The following is a 21,994-nucleotide window of genomic DNA, read 5'->3' as shown; positions in this document are numbered from 1 at the left end:
TGTGCAGTGCTCCACACATCATCATCATCATCATCATCACCAACACCACGGTCGTTAAAGGGTGGCTCTTATTCTTTCTTGCCTGTTCATGGATGTAATCATGTGGCAGGTAAGTCAGGGGGATAAACACAGCGCTTTCAGGTGTTTGCTGCCAAAACACTGAGTCACCGTGTATTCACAAGTTTCGAGGCAGTGCTGAGTTTGTTTGGCCCTGTTTTCCATGGCAGATAAAGGATAAGATGACTAAGTGAGAAGGCCAAGGGGAATTTTTGTGATTCTTTGCTTTCCAGTGTAAAACGCAGTATACTTGCATTTTTTTTGTTTGCACTTTTCCATTGGCTCTGGCTGCACCAGTTTGTTAGTGAAGTCAGTGTAGTCTACCTTGCAGCATGATTCCTGGATTTACAGTCAGGGTATTCATTCCCTTGTGTCCTTGTAAGAGGTTTTTTTTATTACCTTTGTGCAACCTCAAGTGGTTCCACTGGAGCACCGAGGGGGGATAAAGCCGGGCCTCTCATTCATAATATGGCGGCAAAAAAAAAATAGCACTTACTTCACAGATAAGATGAGAGATAAACACACATTTTCTCTCCTTCACGGTTGCTCACGGCGATTGCTTTTGCACACAGTTTTGTGACAGGCCCGCACGCTCAGGAGATCTGTTTCACAGGGAAAGAGAAGGGAGAGCAAAAGTGGGACATTTGCAGTTGTGTCTGACGTGTCCCCCCCCCCTCCTTTTAATTAGTAACCTATCTTGTTCTTGTGAAGAGGAATGTTAGACTCTTCCTCCCACCCAAGCATGCACAAACGCCTCTGATCCCTGCTGTGACAAATAGATATTAAGCCGTCACTGCACAACTGCACTGGTTTTTGAGTCAAGGCTTAACTGAGGGTGAATTTGTGAAATATTATCCCTAATATTGCCAGTGGTTAACTGTAGAATATAAAGGAACATACCTTAATATATAGAATAGAACAGAATTCTTTGAGTTCTTATTTTCTCTGTTGACTTGTGGCATTTTTTAATGGGAAGAAATCACCTCTTTTTGCTGTACTTCATACACCAGCCACACGGTGTCGCTCTTTGGACGTTTTTCCCACCCCTCAGCAGTTAAAAAAAAAAAAAGCCTTCATTCTTTTGTGACACTGACAAACACTGCTGCTCTGGAGTTTGGAGCCCAGAGGCTTCAGCGGCGTCTCTCCCTGCGGCTGTGCTGCAGCCTCATGCTCGGGGGGTGGGAGGGGGGGGGGGGGGAAAGTCACTTTCAGTGCTGTGAAGTTCCTGTGGTTGCAGAGAGGATACAGTGTTTCCCCGCTGATGCCACCTGCCAAGCCGCAGAGAGGAAATGAGAGCTCGCTGCAAACTGCTGTGTGACCACGATGGCCTGTTGTACGGAGACAGTAAACGAACAGAGGAATGAAAGGCAAAAACAATCTCCCTCCATTTCAAGTTATCACTCTGTGGGAGACTGTTACTCGACTCTTCTACTTTTTTTTTTTTTAACCAGGGGAAACCCTGTATATATTATATTACAGACATCATTTAGTTAGACATTTCCTACTGAGGGTCTCACCCATATGTTTTATATTTCTTTTCCATATTCATATTTTGAGTTATTTCAACAGTGAGAGTACACGTGAGCAGGTTCCAGTTGCAGCAAATAAAACATAAAATAGTGTATTTGCTGCAAATGATCAATTTGTTTTTTCAATCGAATCATAATTCAGCCACACAGAGCAAAATCGATCCATCACTGCAGTCGTATCAATTATTGGTTGTTAAATCAACAAGACAAAAGTAATCTTCATTCATAGATTCATGATGAGGACCCTCATACACTCTTAGAAATAAGGGTTCCAAAAGGGTTCTTGTACAAGGGCTGAGGTTCTGCCTGGAACCATCTGCTTCTGAAAAACCCTTTCCAGAAGAAGGGGTTTTTCAATGGTTCTTGGCAACACTAATGGTTCCAGTAAGAACCATTTTGATTCAGAGAACCCTTTAAAACCCCTTTCCTGAATAAAGGGGTTCTTGGTGGAACCTTTACAAAAGGGTTCTCCTGTGAGGACAAGCCGGAGAACCTTATCTGGTTCTACTTAGCACTTTTATTTCTAAGAGTGTAGTAATGCATTCCCTCGCCCTTACCTTAACCATCACAACTGTGCCTAACCCTAACCTTTACCCGTTACTTAACCCAAACCCAATTCTAACCATGTCCCTAAAACGTGGTCTTAACCCCTAAAAAGCCCTTTAAAGATGTGGTATGTTCTCCCTCTGTATGGTTTGTTCTATTTCTGGTCTTCACAAAGCCACATGTACAAGAACACACACACAAATGTAACCCAATTGTGTTTTACAGTAACTTAATTCAACTTTAAGCCACAATGTGCTTGTTTCTTTAACTGTCCATCGGGAGCAAAACTCTAACAATGTGATATTTCATTACAATAATAGTCAAAATCAGCTGATTTGAGAGCGTGATAATCTTTTGGCCGTATCAGTTTGCCAGACTCGGTCCACAGTGAAAAAAAACAAGCCCATTGTTATTCCTTTCCAGTGTAATCCAGTCTGACAAATGGCTTCAGTGGCTGAAACGTGGAGATTTGCAATTAACTTTAACCCTGCACGATTGTTTTAATAAAAATTATGTAGGCTGTTGGTCAGGCCTGTGCAGGCTCCGCGAAGCTAATCCCAGTAATGTGTGCAGCAGCATATCTGTTTTGTCACTCTAATCGTCTGACTGCTGCTGCTACAGCTGTAAATCACGTTAGGCCTGAGTGCGCCGCTGCTGCTGCTGCTGCTGAGCTGGCTGCTTTCGGCAGCAGCAGCAGCAACAGGCCACACATTGGTCACAGCTACACTGTGAAGACAGGATTACAGACAAATATGTTAGGTGTCTGCCCCGGGGAAAGACGCCGACGAGCAATCGCACTCCCTCACTTGCTAAATGCCCACTTCAGCGCTTATCATTAAGGGGCGATAAAAAACCATAACCAAAGGGATTACAGAGTGCTCGAGCAGGATATCGTCTTCCTCTATGTGACACTGTAATTGTTTCATCTCTAAATGACCTATTATTTTCCCATCAAATCAAAATGTTACGTTAATACTCGAGTTCATCATTGGACAATTAAGAGCCTCGCAGTTAAGTGCCGGAGTCTCACACCTGCTATATCTGCTGATGCTCAGCATCTTGAATCATAACCCTGCTGCTATAGAAACCTACGTGTATGACATTGATTTATTGTTTGTTTTTATGATACGAGACTAGCTGTTGTCTCAGTAAATTTGGGTTTGTTGCAGCTTAGTGAATTGAACTGTTGGCCGTCTGATTCTTTTTGATCTCAACATTTTATAGTGTCGGAGTGCAAAAACCCGATAAGATTATAACGACGCATCCCTCAGCACTAACGTAGGCCTCTGTTAAGTTATAAAAGCTGCACTTTTACACTCGACTGGCCCTGGACTTGATCTTTTTGTTTTGCATAGACATCCAAAGTCCAACTTTTGCTGCACGCTTGAACGATTTGCATTTAACTGCACAAAGGAAATAAAGCAGAAGAAGATTTTCTTGTTTTGTAAAGCATTATTTCTTTTGGTTCTCAGTAAAACGCAGCTATTTATGAACGGTAACAGATACACGGTTCCCACTGTGTTTTGAATGAACCTCTGGAGTCAGTGATGTTAGTTAAGTTGAAAGATTTTATTGAAGACAGCTCAGGTCCGTGGAGAACTGAGACGATGCCTGACATCTGAACAGTGAGGCGTCATCGCAGGTTGCCAGGTCTGATACGTATTTAGTTAGTAAACCTTGAGATAGTGTATCAGGTCCAGATGCCTGGCTCATTGGTTTCTTGGGAGGAAACCGCAGTTTGTGTCTTATTGTAAGTTATGGCTGCTTATATTAAGAATATGCGAGTAATTAAACTTAAAGGTGCTTTATGTAATAAATAAAAGAAACTGGCCATAAAATCCTCCTAATATGTCACAGAGACTCAGGAATAATATCTTTTGTGGACTGTAAATCATGTTGATGTTTTGAAATCATGTTTTGGCATGTGGCGCCACCTACCGTCATCTACCAATCATTGCAGTCAGTAGAGTCTCAGCTGCCGAGCAAACGTGGGTTGCCAGTTATGTCTGAGCTACAACGGCAGAGAAATCGAAACCTGAAAGACCTGTTTTGAATTTGAGTGTAGTAACCGTTTTTTGGGCCGCATTCTTACATATGGCGCCTTTAAAGATGGCTGAAGATTAGAGTTTTCTCTCACATATGGCTCCTTGAAATAGTTGAAAAGTTTGTGAATTTGAAAAACAGATGTCCAAGGCCCTTGAAAGTTCTTGAAAATCGCCCAAAATGAGACATGGGTCATTGAATGTGCTTGAAGAAAGAAGTTGATATTTCAGTAAATGTCTCCTGCCCTTGGTTGTCACATGCTTGATGTGCATTGAGAGATTCCATGCAGAGCAAGAGTGAGCGAATTACGTGATGCCTGAGACATTTTTAAGATCTGTTGCTCATCAAAGCAAAGACCGTCTCGCCCAAGATCCCAAGGACAATCGCTCGGCTGGATGCAGAGCGTGCTGCAAATCAATAAAAGTGGACGCCCGTGAGTGAAGAAGAGGCTCTTACAAGTTGCCCTTCCATCTTAAGCTGCACGTTCAGTCTATGAATTTGAGGGGAATTGGTCCTGGAAAGTCCTTGATGTAAACCAAAATGTGGGGAAACCTGCATTTATCTTACCCATGTGCATCTACTAAGTCATATAGTGTAGCTCACCCCCCGATTCTTAAATATTTACAGTGTGTATCTGTGTCACTCTGGAGACTCCTGTGAATGACAGGAGAATTAAAATGGACCACAGCAGGGGTCGGTCTGGAAATAGGCGCTCATGGTAAGCAGATGGTACCTCGGTGATTCCCACATAAGGGCTGAAAATGAGGGTAAATGAGGATACAGCAGATGACGTTAGGTAGAAGTGTTCATTTGTAGAGATCTGTTCAGACTGGATGTCTTGAATGAGGAGTTTACTTTGTGATTATTTCACACAGAGCCCACAGAGCTTAGTGCGGTTTTCAAGTGTGTGGCCGCTCTTAATGCACTTATGGAGTTACAGACTTCCAACAGTGATGTAATCCTCCACGCCCCCCCCTTCATCGTTATTTGTTGGATGCTGAGGGAATTTCCGACTTCTGTCCCACGTTACAAAGCAGCCCTGCGTCCTCTCATCCGCGTTGGTGTCTTTCAGACTTTCTCTTTGAATCCTTCGTGGTTACAGCCAAAGGAAAAGTTCCAAATCCACAGCCATTGTGCTCTTAGACGGAGAGGGACGGTCACACATGGAAATCTGAAACGCCTCTGAATTCCTGAATGGGCAGGGCTGAGGACACTAACCTGACTGTGAGGACATTGGCTGTGGCTCTGCACAATCCTTTTCCTCTGCTTATTTGCTGATTTTGACTCCCTCGCTCTCTCTCTCACTTTTGTCTGCTCTCATTCTCACTCTCTCTCTCTCCTAGTACTGGCCAGCACTCCAGCTGTAGGTGGAGCTGGCTTTCCTGGAATTGTCGGGCAACTTTTCCTGTTGTGCTTGCTACTACCTCTTGCTCAATCTCTAGCTTAATGACAGCTCTGCTGCAGGATTAGTGTGAGGACTCGGAGCCATCTGGACGCCCCCTCTCTCTCCACAGCATGCCGGGGCTTACGGATGCTGCGTTTGTTGTCATAAATATATTTTCATGAATCAGGTCAGAAGTTTCCCTTCAGCAGAAATGTCTCGGAAGTGCGAAGCTGGGCGAAATCCATCGGTGGGTAAACTGTGTATGAATGAGGGAGCGCTCAGGAGTGCATAACTTACTCGGGGCTGTGATACAGTGTGCGGTGGATCTTTGGCACGGTGTTGTTTTACAGGCTTTTGTAAACGCTGTGGCTTTTTTCGTATCACAGGTGATGACATCAGCGGACGAGTGTGTGTGCATTGTGTTTGTAACACTAAACTCTGTATTCATGTTGTATGTAGGGCAGCAGCGGCTGAATTGACAACCTGTTTTTATGAGACAATCTGCTGTGGCAGATTATCTTTGTTTGGGGAAAAAATGTCTTGGGTTTCACAGCGAAACCGTGTCAAACTTTCACGTGTTCTACTTTTGTTTTATGCTTCTTATGATGAGCTGGGGTGTGTGAAATTGAGAGCATTTTAGATTTTAATGAGGCTTATAAGAGATTTCCAAAAGGCTTAGCTTGTCAAGACTGAGTGAAGATGCTCCTTTTTATGTATTGCAACAACTTTTAGACACTTGCATTCAGTGCTTTGCCTTGAAAGAAAGAGATAGCACAGAAACAAAGGCCCACAGATAGATGCAGCTCAGTCACCAGAGAGAAGCGCAAACAATTGCCTCTTGTCTTGTGCACTACAGTGGGACAGCTGAATGTCTGCAAAGATTTGACTGGAGTGGAAACAACAAGACAGGTCTGCCGCTCGGATGTAATTGCCGTATTCTCGCAAACTTCAAAAGGCTACTAGCGCCGAACAGAACTGTCCTGATAATGAGCTTTTGCCTTTTTTCGCACATAATGAGTGGCGGTAGCGGGTTCACATAGGAAAAGGCGCTGTGAGCACAGTGTGTCCACTCGCAGCTGGAGTGTCTGACCAGCTGGGAACAAAGGCTCAGTGTCTGTGATAGTGTGGAGCCCCAGCCATCAGCAAGCAGGCCAATAGATTTCTGCTTGGCTGAGCTGTCAGTCCACACAGACCTGCTGGCCTGCTGACCTCACTGTAGAATAGAGCACATGGGGACAGGCGAGACTAGTCCTGTGCCAAATTAAAATCAGTTTTTCCTGCATTCTTAAAAGTTATAAGTTCAGCCAACTCGAGCATACGCACGTCTTATACACCAATTGTATGTAAATGAGCGCTGGCTCAGTTTATTTGACAACTTTGCCTCATTTCAGTGAATCAGATATCTACAACGCACATTTGCATATTTATAATCATTATATTTTATATTCCGTTTGTTGTGGAAAGACTGAGAGCAAATCATATTTTCGAAGGACTTGATAACACAGACAGAATATGAATGAGGCGTCATTGTCTGCACTTAATGATAATAGGTTTTTGGTATAATTTCATTATATAATAAAGACAAAAGGTGATGTATTCACGCATTTTTAGTTGATATTCAAATCATATGGAAATTGAAAAAGCCAATTTTAGTTGCCGATGCATATTTTGTCAGTGATCTATTAATCTGATGCAAAAAAAAGAAAAAAAAAGTGGTTTCCGAGCAACGACTATGTTTACATTCATTCTTATTTGATCTTTTACAGATAGCTGATCAGCTTCCCTGGATTTCGCGCACAACTCCTATTTGTTTCGCCTGAAAATGGAAACACTGGAGTCGGAACTGACCTGCCCAATCTGTCTGGAGCTCTTTGAGGACCCGCTGCTCTTGCCTTGTGCTCACAGCCTTTGTTTCAACTGTGCTCACCGCATCCTGGTCTCCCACTGCACCCCCAGCGAGCCAATCCAGTCCATCAACGCCTTTCAGTGCCCAACCTGTCGCCATGTCATCACCCTGAACCAGAGGGGCCTGGAGGGACTGAAGCGCAACGTTACATTGCAGAACATCATCGACCGTTACCAGAAAGCCTCTCAGAGTGGACCCAATTCTCCTAACGAGACCCGACGCGAGCGAGCAGTCCTCCCCGACCGCAAAGCCATGACTTCCCCCAGTGACCGGGTTCAGTGCCAGTTCTGTGAGCAGGACCCTCCGCAGGACGCCGTGAAGACTTGCGTGACCTGTGAAGTGTCCTACTGCGACGAGTGCCTTAAGGCCACCCACCCCAACAAGAAGCCCTTCACGGGCCACCGTCTAATTGAGCCCTTGCAGGACACCCATCTGCGGGGGCTTATGTGTCTGGAGCACGAAAACGAGAAGGTCAACATGTACTGTGTGACAGACGAACAGTTGATCTGTGCGCTGTGTAAGCTGGTGGGCCGACACCGAGACCACCAAGTAGCAGCCCTCAGTGACCGATACGACAAACTCAAGGTAAGACATGGAATGATGCACTGACGAAAGAACATATTTCAACACCCTTTTTTTCACCTTATGCAGCATCACAGTAAATGTACAGAGTTTGTCTTTGAACTGCTTGATTTCAGTGGCATAGAAATGTAAGCAGACACTGAGCTCATACGCAAATCATCAAATATATTTGTTCTATTATTATAGTTGCATATTTTTAACTTTCATTGCATGGACGCTGAAAGTGCAGCGACTTTTACCCGGAACGCAAAAGCAGATGAGTTTCTCTGAAGAATCAAATTAAGCGAATGCAAACTTTAATTATGACTTGATCTTCATCTTCAAGTGCAAATCAGTGTTCATTGTTATCAAATTAGACATCAAATGTGTCTTTAAGTAAACCTACAGTGGCATATGGAACAACATATGAAATGTTATTATTTCACATCCCATGAAAAGACCAAACTGTTCACTTATTTGATCGTTCAGACAAACCTCTGGAGCCAAAGACACTTACAGCTTCATCGTCTCCGTTGGTCAACCACATTGTTATTGCACTGTGTGACATGTAGTCATTATGATAATGTTCATTTATCACATTAATCCCAGAGATCCATACTTTTCCAGGGAATATTACTTTCCCGACCCATTACTCTGTGTGGTTTTAGGCTTACAATGATAAAACATATTGTAAAACTCGATTTAGGGCGGCGTGATTTGTCTAGACAAGGTAATAACTTTAAGTTAGTCAACAACATAGGTACATAAATTACAAATAGTTAAAGTAGGATTTTGTAGATGTATTGTATGTCATTTACATTGACACATTTCTCTCATTTGGGGTACAAAATTTAAATAAATGTGTGTTTTCCACTGTTACATGATTTACTCTTTCCTAAAAACTAATGCAAATGAGGAAAAATAGCTTTTAAATGAAGGAAAAGAGAAAACCCCAAGATTTTCTCTGTGGCTTTAGTTGAAGTTAATCTGCTTTGGTTTTGGTCTTTTCATTGGATTTGTTGACCATAGCAAAAATGTGCAACTTCCCCAGCTTTATCTTTTAAACCCAATTGCGTTCATTAGACCCATCTTCGTGTTAAATGCTTCCGAAAACTGGAAAACGGCAAAGTGAGTTTGAAGTCATCCATGACCTGACCATTCCTGAACAGAACGTCAAGACCCCAATTGCAAGAGACCGCTTTCATAGCTTTATGTAAAGTAGAAGTGCTCACTTTCAGCTAATGATCAATAATACATTAAACGACGCCGTTTGCTGGAGCATAAAAAAGGTCGCTCGGTTTTCCCACCATTGTAAACTTGACTTGAGTTTTTAAGAGCGATTTTTTGCTTATTGGGTCAGCATTTAAACAACACAGTTGGTCTCTACTGTGGCTCCACTGACCGCTAAAGGTATTTTTAGAGCCATGAGAAGAAAATTATGCAGTGAAGCTTTATTTTGAAGCCTTTAAGAGAGAAGAGTTGCAAGTACAGCAATTACTTAAGAAAAAAAAAATCCTCTGTCTGCTACAAACTCTGCTGCATGGAGTCAAACCTTCCTCTTCATCGTCCTCTAGGTTGCATGGTATATAAAAACAAGAGCGCACTCACTGTGGCCGTGCATGACTCACAAAAGCAAGGTTTACTGGATCACATTATCACTCAAAGCCCTTTTTGGTCGTCTGTTTTCACAACAGTTTTGTCACAGTAGACGTGGAATGCAACATTTGGGCCAGATCAGGTCAGTGGACCGGTCCTAATCTATCCTATATGCTATCATTGTGCAGAATTCTTCTGGCCGCTTTCTCTGTGTGGGGAGTGATCATTCACACCAGGAGATGGAGCAGGTGATCAGCAGCATTTCTTTACTTTACACATTCAGGGACAGACTTATGTGTTCTGGAATTGATTTAATTACCCTTTGAAAAAACTAGGTTAAAATGGGCGTAAAGTACATTCAGCTAAATTGTGTAATGGGACATGTTAATGTAGTCTTAGTGGTTCTTAAGGTGGTTTGTTCTTCTCTTATCATGCACACATGGTAAAAGGCAGAGCAGATTGAGATGAATACAGTCCATTTAATAGCTACTTTATGTTCTTTCTCTGCTGTATTATATCCTTAGTGGTGTGTTGTTGTTGTTTTTTACAAAGGGATATATTCCATTGATCTATGATTTATTTTGTCACACTGACCCTTGTATCGTGTGCAGTTGTGGCTGCATTGTTAAAAAGCCTCCAGTGACAGAGGAAAGGGCTATTTCCATCCGAGAGAGAATTTGATTTTTTCTCGTGGCACACAGGACAGAGCCCAGGTGGCAGGCAGCTGAGCTTGTTGATAGTTGTTGGTTTTTCCAAACACATGTTTACAGCCACACTGGCTCACATTTTCCCTGAAAGTCTCTCTCAAAGGGATGGTGTGACATTGAAAAGGCGTGGGAGAGAGAGCATGTGTGTGTGTGTGTGTGTACATAATGCACTTATTCCTGTATGACATCCCACTGTATGATGTGATCCATGTTCGGCATCTGTTATTATGTATCTATCATCCATTATGTATGTGTCATTATGTAAATTGCGCTCACATATTCACAGGCAGTGTTCAGTCTGAAGTGAAATTTGAGTGGAATAGCTTTGAGCTGTGGGAAGAAACACATAAAGCACCAGGAATGTCACACATACGCAGGATCTTTCTATATTAATGGAGACCGGTCTCCATTAATACATGTAAGACACTACACCACACAGACTCTTCATGCTTCTCTTAGCACTTTACCCTTGCCCTGCCATCAACCAGTGTTATAAGTGTTTTATAATTGTATTTTTTGTGCGCTTGTGTGAATGTTGTGTGCGTGTTTTAAAAAAAACTATATATTATTATTCTGCCAAAACTGTAACAGTGAATCCTGTCATTGACAGTCAAGGATCTTCCCTGTATAAATAAAGATCAAATAAAAATAAATATTCTTTGACTTTCTAACATGGATAGTCATTTCACCCAAATTAAAAGTGATTAAAATGATTTTCAAGAGTGCATCACTCACCGAGTTAGTGACACCCTCAGCTCATTTCACACACACACACACACACAAATATGATTTAATGACATTTCAAAGTACATGGTGTGTAAAATGCAGCAAATCAGCACATCGGAATGCACTCCTTGACTCTCTGAATCGTAAAGATTCCTGTTCATCTTTTACATCGTCATCTTTAGGTTACAGAAAAAAACAAAACAGCCGACCTGATGTACAATGTATGAAACATGACTGAAGTCTGCTAACGTCATTAACGTGTCCAGATCTTCTGAAGAGTGAAGGAAAACTTATTTTATAAATATTTCTGTACCATGAGATTGAAAACTGTATATTATGACTATGAGGCACATACTGCGTAAAGAACCAGCTGTCTTGTATAAAGTACCTTAAAGGGATACTAAAGCACAAGTATCTATAGCAGAAAATGACTCTGGTAGAAGTTCAAGTCATTTTTTATAACATTACTTAAGTAAAAGTCTTGAAGTATATGACATTTATTGTATTTAAGTATCAAAAAAGGTTGTGGGTTCAATTCCTGGCTCTGCTATAGTCTTTATGTGTCCTTGAGTAAGACAGTGCCATATGTAAGAATGTGGCCAAAATATGTGGTACTATATTGAAATTCAAAATACTGAGGTCTTTTAGGTTTCGTTTTCTGACGTAACTGGCAACCCGTGGTTGCTCGGCAGCTAAGAATCTACTGACTGCAATGATTGGTAGATGGCTGTAGGTGGCGCCACATGCCAAAACATGATTTCAAAACATAAACATGATTTGCAGTCTGCAAAATACTTTTTTTAATGCAAATATTTTGGCTGCACTGTTGTTGGTGAGTTCAGTTTGTTATATGAACATTATTCCTGAGTCTCTGTGACATATTAGGAGGATTTTATGGCCAGTTGATTTAGATTTATTACATAATGCACCTTTAATCCCATGCTGCAGCATGTGAATGAGTATGAAAGATGTGTGAATGGGTAAATGGCAAAACTGTAGTTGTAAAGCAGCTCATCAAGATTAGAACAGTTCTATACACTGTAAATACAGACCATTACCAACTCTTCTTCTTCTGATTTTATTTGGTAGTAACCAGTAAAGATAGTTTGACAGGGATGTAAAAGTACACCATTTATTTAGGGAATGTAGTGGAGTCAAAGTAAAAGTGGCTAAAATATAGATCAGATTAAAGAAAGTAATTTTTTTTATGCTGACACAGGATGAAACAGCAGGTCCTGACAGTGACCTGTTAGGACTGTGCGAGGAAGGAAGGGAGACTGGCCAAAGCAAAGGTGTGGGACCAGAAGCCTTTGCATACAAAAGGAAGCTGCTATTCTTTCCTTTCGTACGCTTTAAATGGTTTTAGGAAAGAGACTTCCATTAGAGAGAGCGCTCTGAAAACACGGCGAGCATTAATGTTGCAAAAGAAACCATATTTTAGGCACATTCAATTTTTAAAAGAAAAATGAGAGAGCAAACGCTTTCTCTCTCTTCCATGTGCTCTCTCTGTCTCAGTATCTACATGTGATTATCAAACAAGAACACCTCTAAGCTTATATATATACTTGGTGATGTATATGTAATGTGCATTATTATAATAACCCATTTCACCTTTATCTGCAGCTCAGCTTCTGAAATGGCTTTCTATTTCAATAAATCATCCTGTACATCATATGTGAGAGCAGTGAAATTAGGCCTCGGCTATTTTTAGTCCACAGTGACGCACACAAATCACCATGTGAAACACCTGAGCTGAAAAAGGTCTCACAACTTTGAGAGTGTCCTTCTCAAAGCCTGAAAGCATTGCTTCTTTTTCTCTCCTCATGAATAATTCTATTTTTGGTATTTATGGAATTTGAACAAGTGTTGAAAAAACATCAAATGCATCTCATGGCAATTCTTTAAAATCACAAACATAGACTGCATTTAAAAAATGGATGTCGTCCTCCAGTTTGACCGGCGAGGCCCAGGAAGTCACAGTTAGCCACCAGAGGGCAAAAAGAACTCTGTTTGAATGAATGATTCATATCTACTCACTTGATTTATAACATTTTCCTTATGTATCAATGGTCTCAGTTGCTAGTTTTTAGGTCTTCTTCGACAGAGCGTGATGTCCATTTTGTAAGAAGAAGACCCAGGTTTGAGCCCCGTTTGGAAGGGCCTTTCTGCAGAGTTTGCATGTTCTCCCTGTGTGTTCTTAGGTTTTCTCCGGGTTCTCTGGCTTCCTCCCACAGTCCAAAAACATGCAATATGGGGATTAGGTAAATTGGACACTCTGTGAGAGCGAATGGTTGTTTGTCTCTATGTGTGGCCCTGTGATGGAGTGGCGATCTGTCCAGGGTGTACCTCGCCTATCGCCCTATGTCAGCTGAGATTGGCACAGCACCCGCCACGTCCCTCCGGTGGAGGATAAATCGGTAGATGATGGATGGATGGATGGAGGTTCCCATTCAGAGGAGAATAGAACACAGTACATGTGTGGACATGATTTAGAGTCAGTATTGTCTCGTAGGTTGCAAGTGACGTCTGTGACTGGCAAATCTGGAGGCTTCACAGATCCTTTTGCTACTGGAAGGCACACGTTTACATACAGTCTGGATCAGAAATCAACTTACATACACATGGGAAACATGTATAGTTTTAAGTTTACTTAACCCTTTAAGGCATTGGTTCTCAAAGTGAGGCCCGGGGGCCAATGTCGGCCCGCAGAAACATTTATGGCGGCCCGCAATGAATTACAGTTGATAGTTTTAATTCAGGAGCTACTAAGCTTGTTATTGGACATTACTGGATACAGACCAATAAGTGTAAACTGTAGAACTGCAATCTGGTCATTAAAATTATCACAAATGGATTTCTTTCTGGTTTTTTCTTTTTTTTCCTTTGGCGGCCCTCAGTCCAACGTTGGGTTCCAAAATTGGCCCTCAGGCATCAAAACTTTGAGAACCCCTGCTTCAAGGTATGCACCACGAAAAAAGCAAAGGAAAAATTATTTGTATTTATTTTTAAATTAGACCCTACAGTATTTCAGATACAGGCCTCTACCAAACGGTTGAGACGTCTGTTCATAATAAACCTGGTTTGCATAATTCATAAAGTACAACATTCAGAGCAAGTCACATTAAGTGTTAGTAAGTTCAGCTTGGTGCATTTTTCAATGAGATATAGTGTCTCAAAGTGTGGTCGACCAAACGGTTGAGTAGTACCTTAAAGGGATAAAGGTCGAGTTAAAATTCAAATCCAAATGCCAACGATCATAAAATCCGTCAGACTGGTGGTGACCTGAGGCTTTTGCTCACTGTTGTCTAGTTCTGAATTTCACTTCGATTATTTCAGGGTAACAAACAGAAGTTTTTGTACCAACGCAGACATTGTGCTACCCAATTACACGAAGAGATTGAGTTTGAGGCATAAGCCTTTGATCTGTGTCAGTAATTAACACAGCCGGGGTTTAGTTGTCCAAATCACTGGCAGATGCTTTGCTAAGCTCCGTGGCCCCAGCAGGCAGCATGATGGGATCTTTGGCACACACAGAGAGGACCGGAGGGCGGTGGCGGGGGCTCCACACTGATCACAGCTCAAATGTGTCCGGTCATATCAAAATGGCAGTTTTGTGTGTCCTCCTCTGTGCCCCGTTATACCCCATGCCAGATACGGTCCTATTCACCTACCTCTCCTGCAAGATTTATTCGGCTGTTTACAGCTTTATGGTGGGGACAGTATGTGATGAAATTTACCTTTTCAATTTTGTTTTGCAGCAAGCCTTGGATTCCAACCTCAGCAATCTAATCAAGAGGACCAGTGAGTTGGAAAGTCTGATGGGCAAACTTATCCAAACCTGCCAACACGTGGAGGTGAGGTTGTTTATCTGTTCCCATTCAGGTGGAGCTCTTAAAGTCTGTGGCATTTCATGGGAATTATTAACACACCGCGATGATGATGATGATGATGATGAATTACTGTATCTTGCTTTTCATGCCTACAAAATTAATTGTTCATTAACCTCTGGGTCAATCATTCCTCAAATGATGAACTCAGTTTTTCTGCAAATTGAGTGTTTTCAGATAAAGTGTTTGCCAAATGTTTACACTGACGACATTAAAGCTCATTTTAAATGTGCATTATTAATATCCAGTTGATTGCCACTCTGACCTGCCCAACGTGACATTAAATGACGTCTATTAGATTCAGTTCTGCCGCTTATCTTTGTCTAAGATTGATTGCAACTTCACTGATGTGCCGTGCAATATTTTCTTGAAGCAAATTAAATGTACTTCCAGTACTGACTGTCTCTTATCTAAACATACTTGATGTTCTGTCTAGGTAAATGCATCGCGACAAGAAAACAAGCTGCTGGAGGAGTGTGAGCTGCTGATTAATATCATACAGCAGCGGAGACAAATCATAGCCACGAAGATAAAGGAGGGGAAGGTAACGTGTGTATTACCTCTAGTGTCTTGATAACCTTTGTTTATCACCTTGTGCGTCCTGATAAGGACACACACACACACACACACTGGTTTCCATAACTTCAGAGGACATTGCATTGACTTTCATTCATTTCCTGGACACTGAGTCTAACCTTAACCATAAACACAACTGACCTAAACCTAACCCTGACCTCAGCATCACTTTAAAACACCTTAAAATGTATGTCCCCATGAGAAAGACACGTCCCCATAATGTGACCGTGTAAACAGATTTAGGTCCCCACAACATAGGGATGCCAGATACACACACACACACACACACACACACACACACACACACACACACACACACACACACACACACACACACACTGTGCCTACTTTAACTCAGCGGTGACAAATCACTGCTGTTCGCTAAAACTCTTCAGCGCATGTACATGTAACTATGAGCAGAATCTGCAACCATCCGTCGTCTTCCAAATTGTCAGTGTGATTTATAAGCATTAAAACCCACGGTTGCACAGGAATTTTTTCGATGCCACGGTCTCATTTCTTCAAGTCCGGCCTGCAGCTTCTGCTGTACCTTGCACTAGATTTTTGTTTCGCATTACTGCAGATTAGCTCCACTTTATGTCTCTCACATATCATTTTTATGACTCTAACGCTGATATGTGAGGTTTTAATGAAAATAGAAAGCCAAACTCGGGGGTTAATAATTATTTTATTCCAAAATTAAAATTCGGCACAGCACAGCTCTCTCTGAAGATTCGTTTTATTTTTTTCCTTTTGTGTTCTTCATTTCTTTTCACTGTCAGATGATTATGTCTTTAAACCAAATGAAAATGTTCTGTCTGCATTCCTTTGAGATTATAACATGAAATTACCTAAATTTAGTGTCACCGCTTGACAGAGGCAATTTGATAACTATATGAAATGCATTAGTCATTACGGAATAGTACAAACAATCAACCCGTGACTCCATATCACACCTTCTCTTGCCGCTGTAGTACATATAGTACTAGAATAAGTAAAGTATGATTCCACAGCTGTGATGTACGTCTGGCACCTGTGTCCATACATGTCCTGTGAATGTCCTGTGCCTCTTGAATCATTTCCCTTCCTTTTCCCTTGCTGTACTGTAGTAGACAGACAGTGGCGTGCTGTGCTGCGCTCAGTGTCAGAGTAAGATCAGCCCCCGGTTCCTGTGATGACCATCTCCTGGTCTCTGGAGGAGGACTCTTTCCTTCCTCACCCTGTGCCTCATGTCAAGTCGTGAGGTTTTTTTCAGCCAGGGAGGCACAGAGGAGGTGGGGGGGGGGGGGGTTGGAGGGGTCTGGTTAATGTGACAGTATTATGAGGGATGTTTCATATACACGCCGCTCATTCCAGTGATGCTTTTACAACACGATTACACAGCTGCAAAAAAAAAAAAATCACATTGTGGTAGGTGTAAATCGGATTTTTCCTCAGAAGCATTTTGTGTTTTGGCGAGAGAAAATCAAATCTACCGTCTGGCAGATCGATGCGTCATACAGCAGGTCATTCATTGGTTTGTGATTTAGCGAGCTTTTCATTTATCCACATTTCCTGTCCAGGCTGTGCGAATGAGGAAACTGGCCCAGCAGATAGCCAGCTGTAAACAGTGCATCGAGAGGTCCTCCTCCCTCATCACTCAGGCCGACCAAAGCCTCAAGGAGACGGACCACACTCGCTTCCTTCAGACGGCTAAAAGTACCTGTGAGAGGTGAGGCTCTGGCCAAAGGCAATACCATCAACATAAGAACGAATAAAACCCACATAATGTTTTGTTTGTGCTTCTTTATTGCAGAGTATCAATGGCGACAGCGTCGTCTCAGATCCTGCTACCAGAAATCAATCTCAATGATACATTTGATAGTTTTGTTTTGGACTTCACAAGGGAGAAGAAAATGCTCGAAGGCTTAGATTATCTCACAGGTGAGTGGCGTTATAAAGCAAATAGTACTTTTTCTTCTTATTAGTATTTTATTGCACTTAATTGACTTGTCTGCAAATTGATATAGTTTTGTTTGTTTTAGCTGTGTCTTCATTAAACCTTAATGGTGCACTTAAACGTATCTCCACATTACCTTTCAATTTTGCATGCATATAAGCAGTGAGTTTATGGCTCAGCGATAATTGTGCCAGTGACAAACAACTACTGCGCTACTGAGTGTTTATTTTCCGCTAAATGAAACAGGTTTGATTGTTTTATGCTTAGTGCCTGTTGTGCAGCATGAATTTAACTGCATGAGGGCTGTAGCTGTAACAGCTACAGGAACTGCTTAATTACACTTGGCAGGACAAAAACACAAATGGATGGTGCTGTTTGAGTTGTTCTGATTTTTCTATGCCTGTCGCACGACGAAAGTCATCTGCTCGGCTTCCAACGACGTCAATGTTTGTCTTTTTTTTTTTTCCCGATTGCAGCGCCAAATCCACCCACGATCCGCGAGGAATTGTGCACAGCATCATATGACACCATCACAGTTCACTGGACATCGGATGATGAGTTCTCTGTCATATCATATGAACTTCAGTACGCCATCTTCACCAACCAATCTAATGTTGTCAGTAAGTCTATGTTCAGCCGCCTGGTGAATGTACAGTGTAATGCTTGTGGTAGAAAATGGGAAAATAATGAAGGGATTTAGAACATTTACTTTAAGGTGGCATATGTAAGAATGTGGCCAAAAACGGTTACTACATTCAAATTCAAAATACTGAGGTCTTTTTGGTTTCGTTTTCTGACGTAACTGACAACCCGTGGTTGCTCGGCAGCTGAGACTCTACTGACTGCAATGATTGGTAGACGGCGGTAGGTGGCGCCACATGCCAAAACATGATTTCAGTATGTTATGAGTCTCTGTGACATATTAGGAGGATTTAATGGCCAGTTGCTTTAGATTTATTACACAATGCACCTTTAAACATCAAAAATCAACATGTTACACCAAAGGATAATATTTATATTCGCTCTTGGGTGTCAAAATTAAAATATACAGCATTTTTTGCATTGTCTATATGACTAGATTTACATTTAGATGCAAAACATATGCTCAGTATTGTCAGTGGGTTAAACAACAGCTGGTTGTTTTAATTGATCGCTCTAATGAGGTCAAAACATGCTTGATGAAACAATTTATTCTCATGTGCCTCAGTGCCCAAGTACAGTTGAGTGAGGGGCTAAGCTGCGATATTTGATGATTCAGAATAACAGCTTCAGTAGATCAAAAAAAACACACACACACACACACACTGCTATACTGTCTGACTGCTTAATTACAGGCATGAAAGAAGAGTTGAAGAGTTTGTTCTCTGTACGTGACTCACTGTCTCTCTCCATCTGTGATGCAGGTTTATGCAGTTCTGTTGATAGCTGGATGATTGTACCAAACATCAAGCAAAATCACTACACTGTACACGGACTCCAGTGTGGCACAAAGTACGTCTTTATTGTGAAGGCCATAAACCAGGCTGGAAACCGCAGCAGTGAACCAGGCAAACTCAAGACAAACAGTATGTGAAGTTCAGCAGTTAAACAAAATCTCATGCGTCAGTAACTACCGCTGAGAATTGTAATGCACTTTTTCAAACCATAAAATAAATAAAAAAATAAATGTTTTCAAAGGTCAGCCATTCAAGCTGGATCCAAAGTCGGCTCATCGTAAGTTGAGGGTGTCCCACGACAACTTGACTGTGGAGAAGGACGAGACGTTGTCCAAGAAGAGCCACAGTCAGGACCGCTTCTCCAGCCACAGCAGCTATGGCGTCACAGGAAATGTCTACATTGACAGTGGGCGTCATTACTGGGAGGCTCTGATAGGAGGAAGCACATGGTAAAAAATGTCAATCTGATGATTGGTTGGTTTGTTCACCAGTCTGGTACAAATTATTGGCTAGATTGCACTTAAAGTTGGTACATATATTATTTTCACAACATAAAATGTGTTAAGTTTTGTGAGATTTTGTTTAGAACTGCATCAGCTCCAAGACATAATATCACTCTGCCTAAACACAGCCTGACAGAGAAGCTTGCACAGACTTCAAGTGGTATTCATATAATTGTAGATAATGTGTGTTATTAAGTCTCACTTTTCACTTTTCAGGTTTGCAGTGGGCATCTCATACAAGTCTGCACCAAAACACGAGTGGATTGGCAAAAACTCCTCCTCCTGGGTACTGTCTCGCTGCAACACGTCGTGGGTGGTGCGTCACAACAGCAAGGAGATGCCCATCGAGCCTTCAGCCAACCTACGGCGTCTTGGAGTTTTGCTGGACTACGACTCTGGATCTCTGTCCTTCTACGACGCCGTCGGTTCTCAGCACCTGTACACGTTTGACATTGCCTTCGCTCAGCCGGTTTGCGCTGTGTTTAATGTGTGGAATAGGTGCATAACGATCCTCACAGGACTGCCCATCCCAGATCACTTAGAGGGGACATATTTCAACCACTGACAAAAACCCGTCCTGCTGGATTTTCCCTTTTTGTGAGCCCCCCCCCCCAAAAAAAAGAAGATTCCACCACTACCTGCACCTCTCTGACTGTGATGACGACTTTCTACTTTATGGCAAAAACATTAACCAAATGACCTTTACATACCCAGGTGTACATTCCCAATAAATCTTATGTTGAATTTTGTAAATTTTGTTTTTAAAAAAACTGCTTTGCACATTTGTGTACATTATTTAGCTTAATGGTTTTTAAGGGATTGCTTACAGTTTAAATTTGTGGAGATATTTTTTTTTAAGCTCCAGATTGTATTTTTATGTCTAAGTTGATATTTCACACTCTTTCTATTTCTGTATTGTTCAGGGTGATGGAAAACAAAACATAAGCACAAGTGACAAGCAGGCTCTTTGACTCTTTATCTTTTTGAAAGGTTGTGTTGTAAGATTGTTTAATTGATAGCACTTTGAGGAGACAACGTTGTCCCTGTAAAATGTATTTCTATACCACATTGGCATGCACATGAATATTTGCTTGAAATCGTTTTTGCAAGGAAAATGCACTTGAATCAATGAGAGAACAGTAGTTTCACATAGAACATTTAATTTGAAATTAGTCAGACGTGATAGACAAAATGCTCTTATGCAATTCAGCGTTAAGAGCGCCACAGTTTCCACATGTCTTCCTAAAAACATATAATAAAAGTGATTTAATTTGGTCGCCTGTGTGACTCATTTGCCTTGCTTACGTTCATTTTTTACCCGATCTCCAATTAAAGCTTGAAAAGGCTCTAAGAGCACCGTGGAGCAAAGAAAGCGCCATCAATTCCGTCACAGAGAAAATGTGTCAGTCTTGTTTTACAGCATTCACTGTGACCCACACACTGAGCCAAAATGCAGCTTCTGACAAGATTCGCTCTGACATTTCCTTTTGTGCTGGTGCATACATCTGCAGACTCCCTTCAACAAACAAAGACAAAAATACAGATCTGAACTCTGAGTGACCTTTCTGTGAGAAACCCTGCAGACGGAGCTGCAGTGTGTTAATACTACCACCACCATGTAATGCCACCAGTATTAAGTACTGGGAATCATCCATGTGGATATAATTGATCCCTACACATGGTTTTAGTTTGAATTATATATATATATGTATGTATGTATATATATGAACTATAATACATAAAACTAGTACTGTTATGATTTAAAAAAAAAAAATGTATTTAAATAATATATCGTGTAAAAATATGGAAGAGAATAAGGTGCATTTGTCAGTATAATTGTTCCATCGCATACACATGTAAAATTAAAATGTTTCAATATTTCACATTTTCAGATAATCACACAACAACGTATCCAAACAAATGCATAATTTCTATACAGCTTTATTCTTAAAGATGCATTATGTAATAAATCTAAAGCAACTGGCCATAAAATCCTCCTAATATGTCACAGAGACTCAGGAATAATGTTCATATAACAAACTGAACTCACCAACAACAACAGTACAGACAAAATATTTGCATTAAAAAAATATTTTGCAGACTGCAAATCATGTTTATGTTTTGAAATCCTGTTTTGGCATGTGGCGCCACCTACCGCCGTCTACCAATCATTGCAGTCAGTAGTGTCTCAGCTGCCGAGCAACCACGGGCTGCCAGTTACGTCAGAAAACGAAACCTAAAAGACCTTGGTATTTTGAATTTGAATGTAGTAACTGTTTTTGGCCACATTCTTACATATGGCACCTTTATTGTGACTTCAACACTAATACAGTATATATATTTTTTAACAGTAAGTGTTTTCAGGGAAGAAAAACACATTTTCCATCATCACAAAAAAGATGCTACAGCTGTAATATTACGTAATCTTTTGTTGCAGGTGAATTCACTACTGGAATTAAATGTATAATTAGATTTTATTATGAAGGGACTGTTTTGATTCTGCCATAATCATAATCATTAAAAAAACAAGGAAAGGAAAAGACAGTATCATTATCAAATCTTGAGCTGAATAACCTTTAATTTTCTCAGCATTGAGTG

The 21,994-nt window shown here is 41.3% G+C and overlaps 1 protein-coding gene across 1 annotated transcript; it reads left to right on the top strand.

Moving 5' to 3' along the window:
- The first annotated feature begins 7,372 nt into the window (after positions 1-7,372).
- mid1 (midline 1) lies at positions 7,373-20,564 on the top strand. Its single transcript, XM_083908796.1, has 9 exons — positions 7,373-8,050; positions 14,814-14,909; positions 15,379-15,486; positions 17,081-17,229; positions 17,314-17,441; positions 17,934-18,077; positions 18,861-19,022; positions 19,135-19,342; positions 19,613-20,564. The coding sequence occupies exons 1-9, from the start codon at positions 7,382-7,384 to the stop codon at positions 19,959-19,961; spliced, it is 2,013 nt and encodes a 670-aa protein (XP_083764922.1). The 5' UTR covers positions 7,373-7,381; the 3' UTR covers positions 19,962-20,564.
- The last annotated feature ends 1,430 nt before the right edge of the window (positions 20,565-21,994 follow it).

Source organism: Microchirus variegatus, assembly GCF_963457635.1.
Source record: "Microchirus variegatus genome assembly, chromosome: 22".
Classification (NCBI taxonomy): Eukaryota; Metazoa; Chordata; class Actinopteri; order Pleuronectiformes; family Soleidae; genus Microchirus; species Microchirus variegatus.
This window is presented reverse-complemented; position numbering and strand designations above follow the sequence as displayed.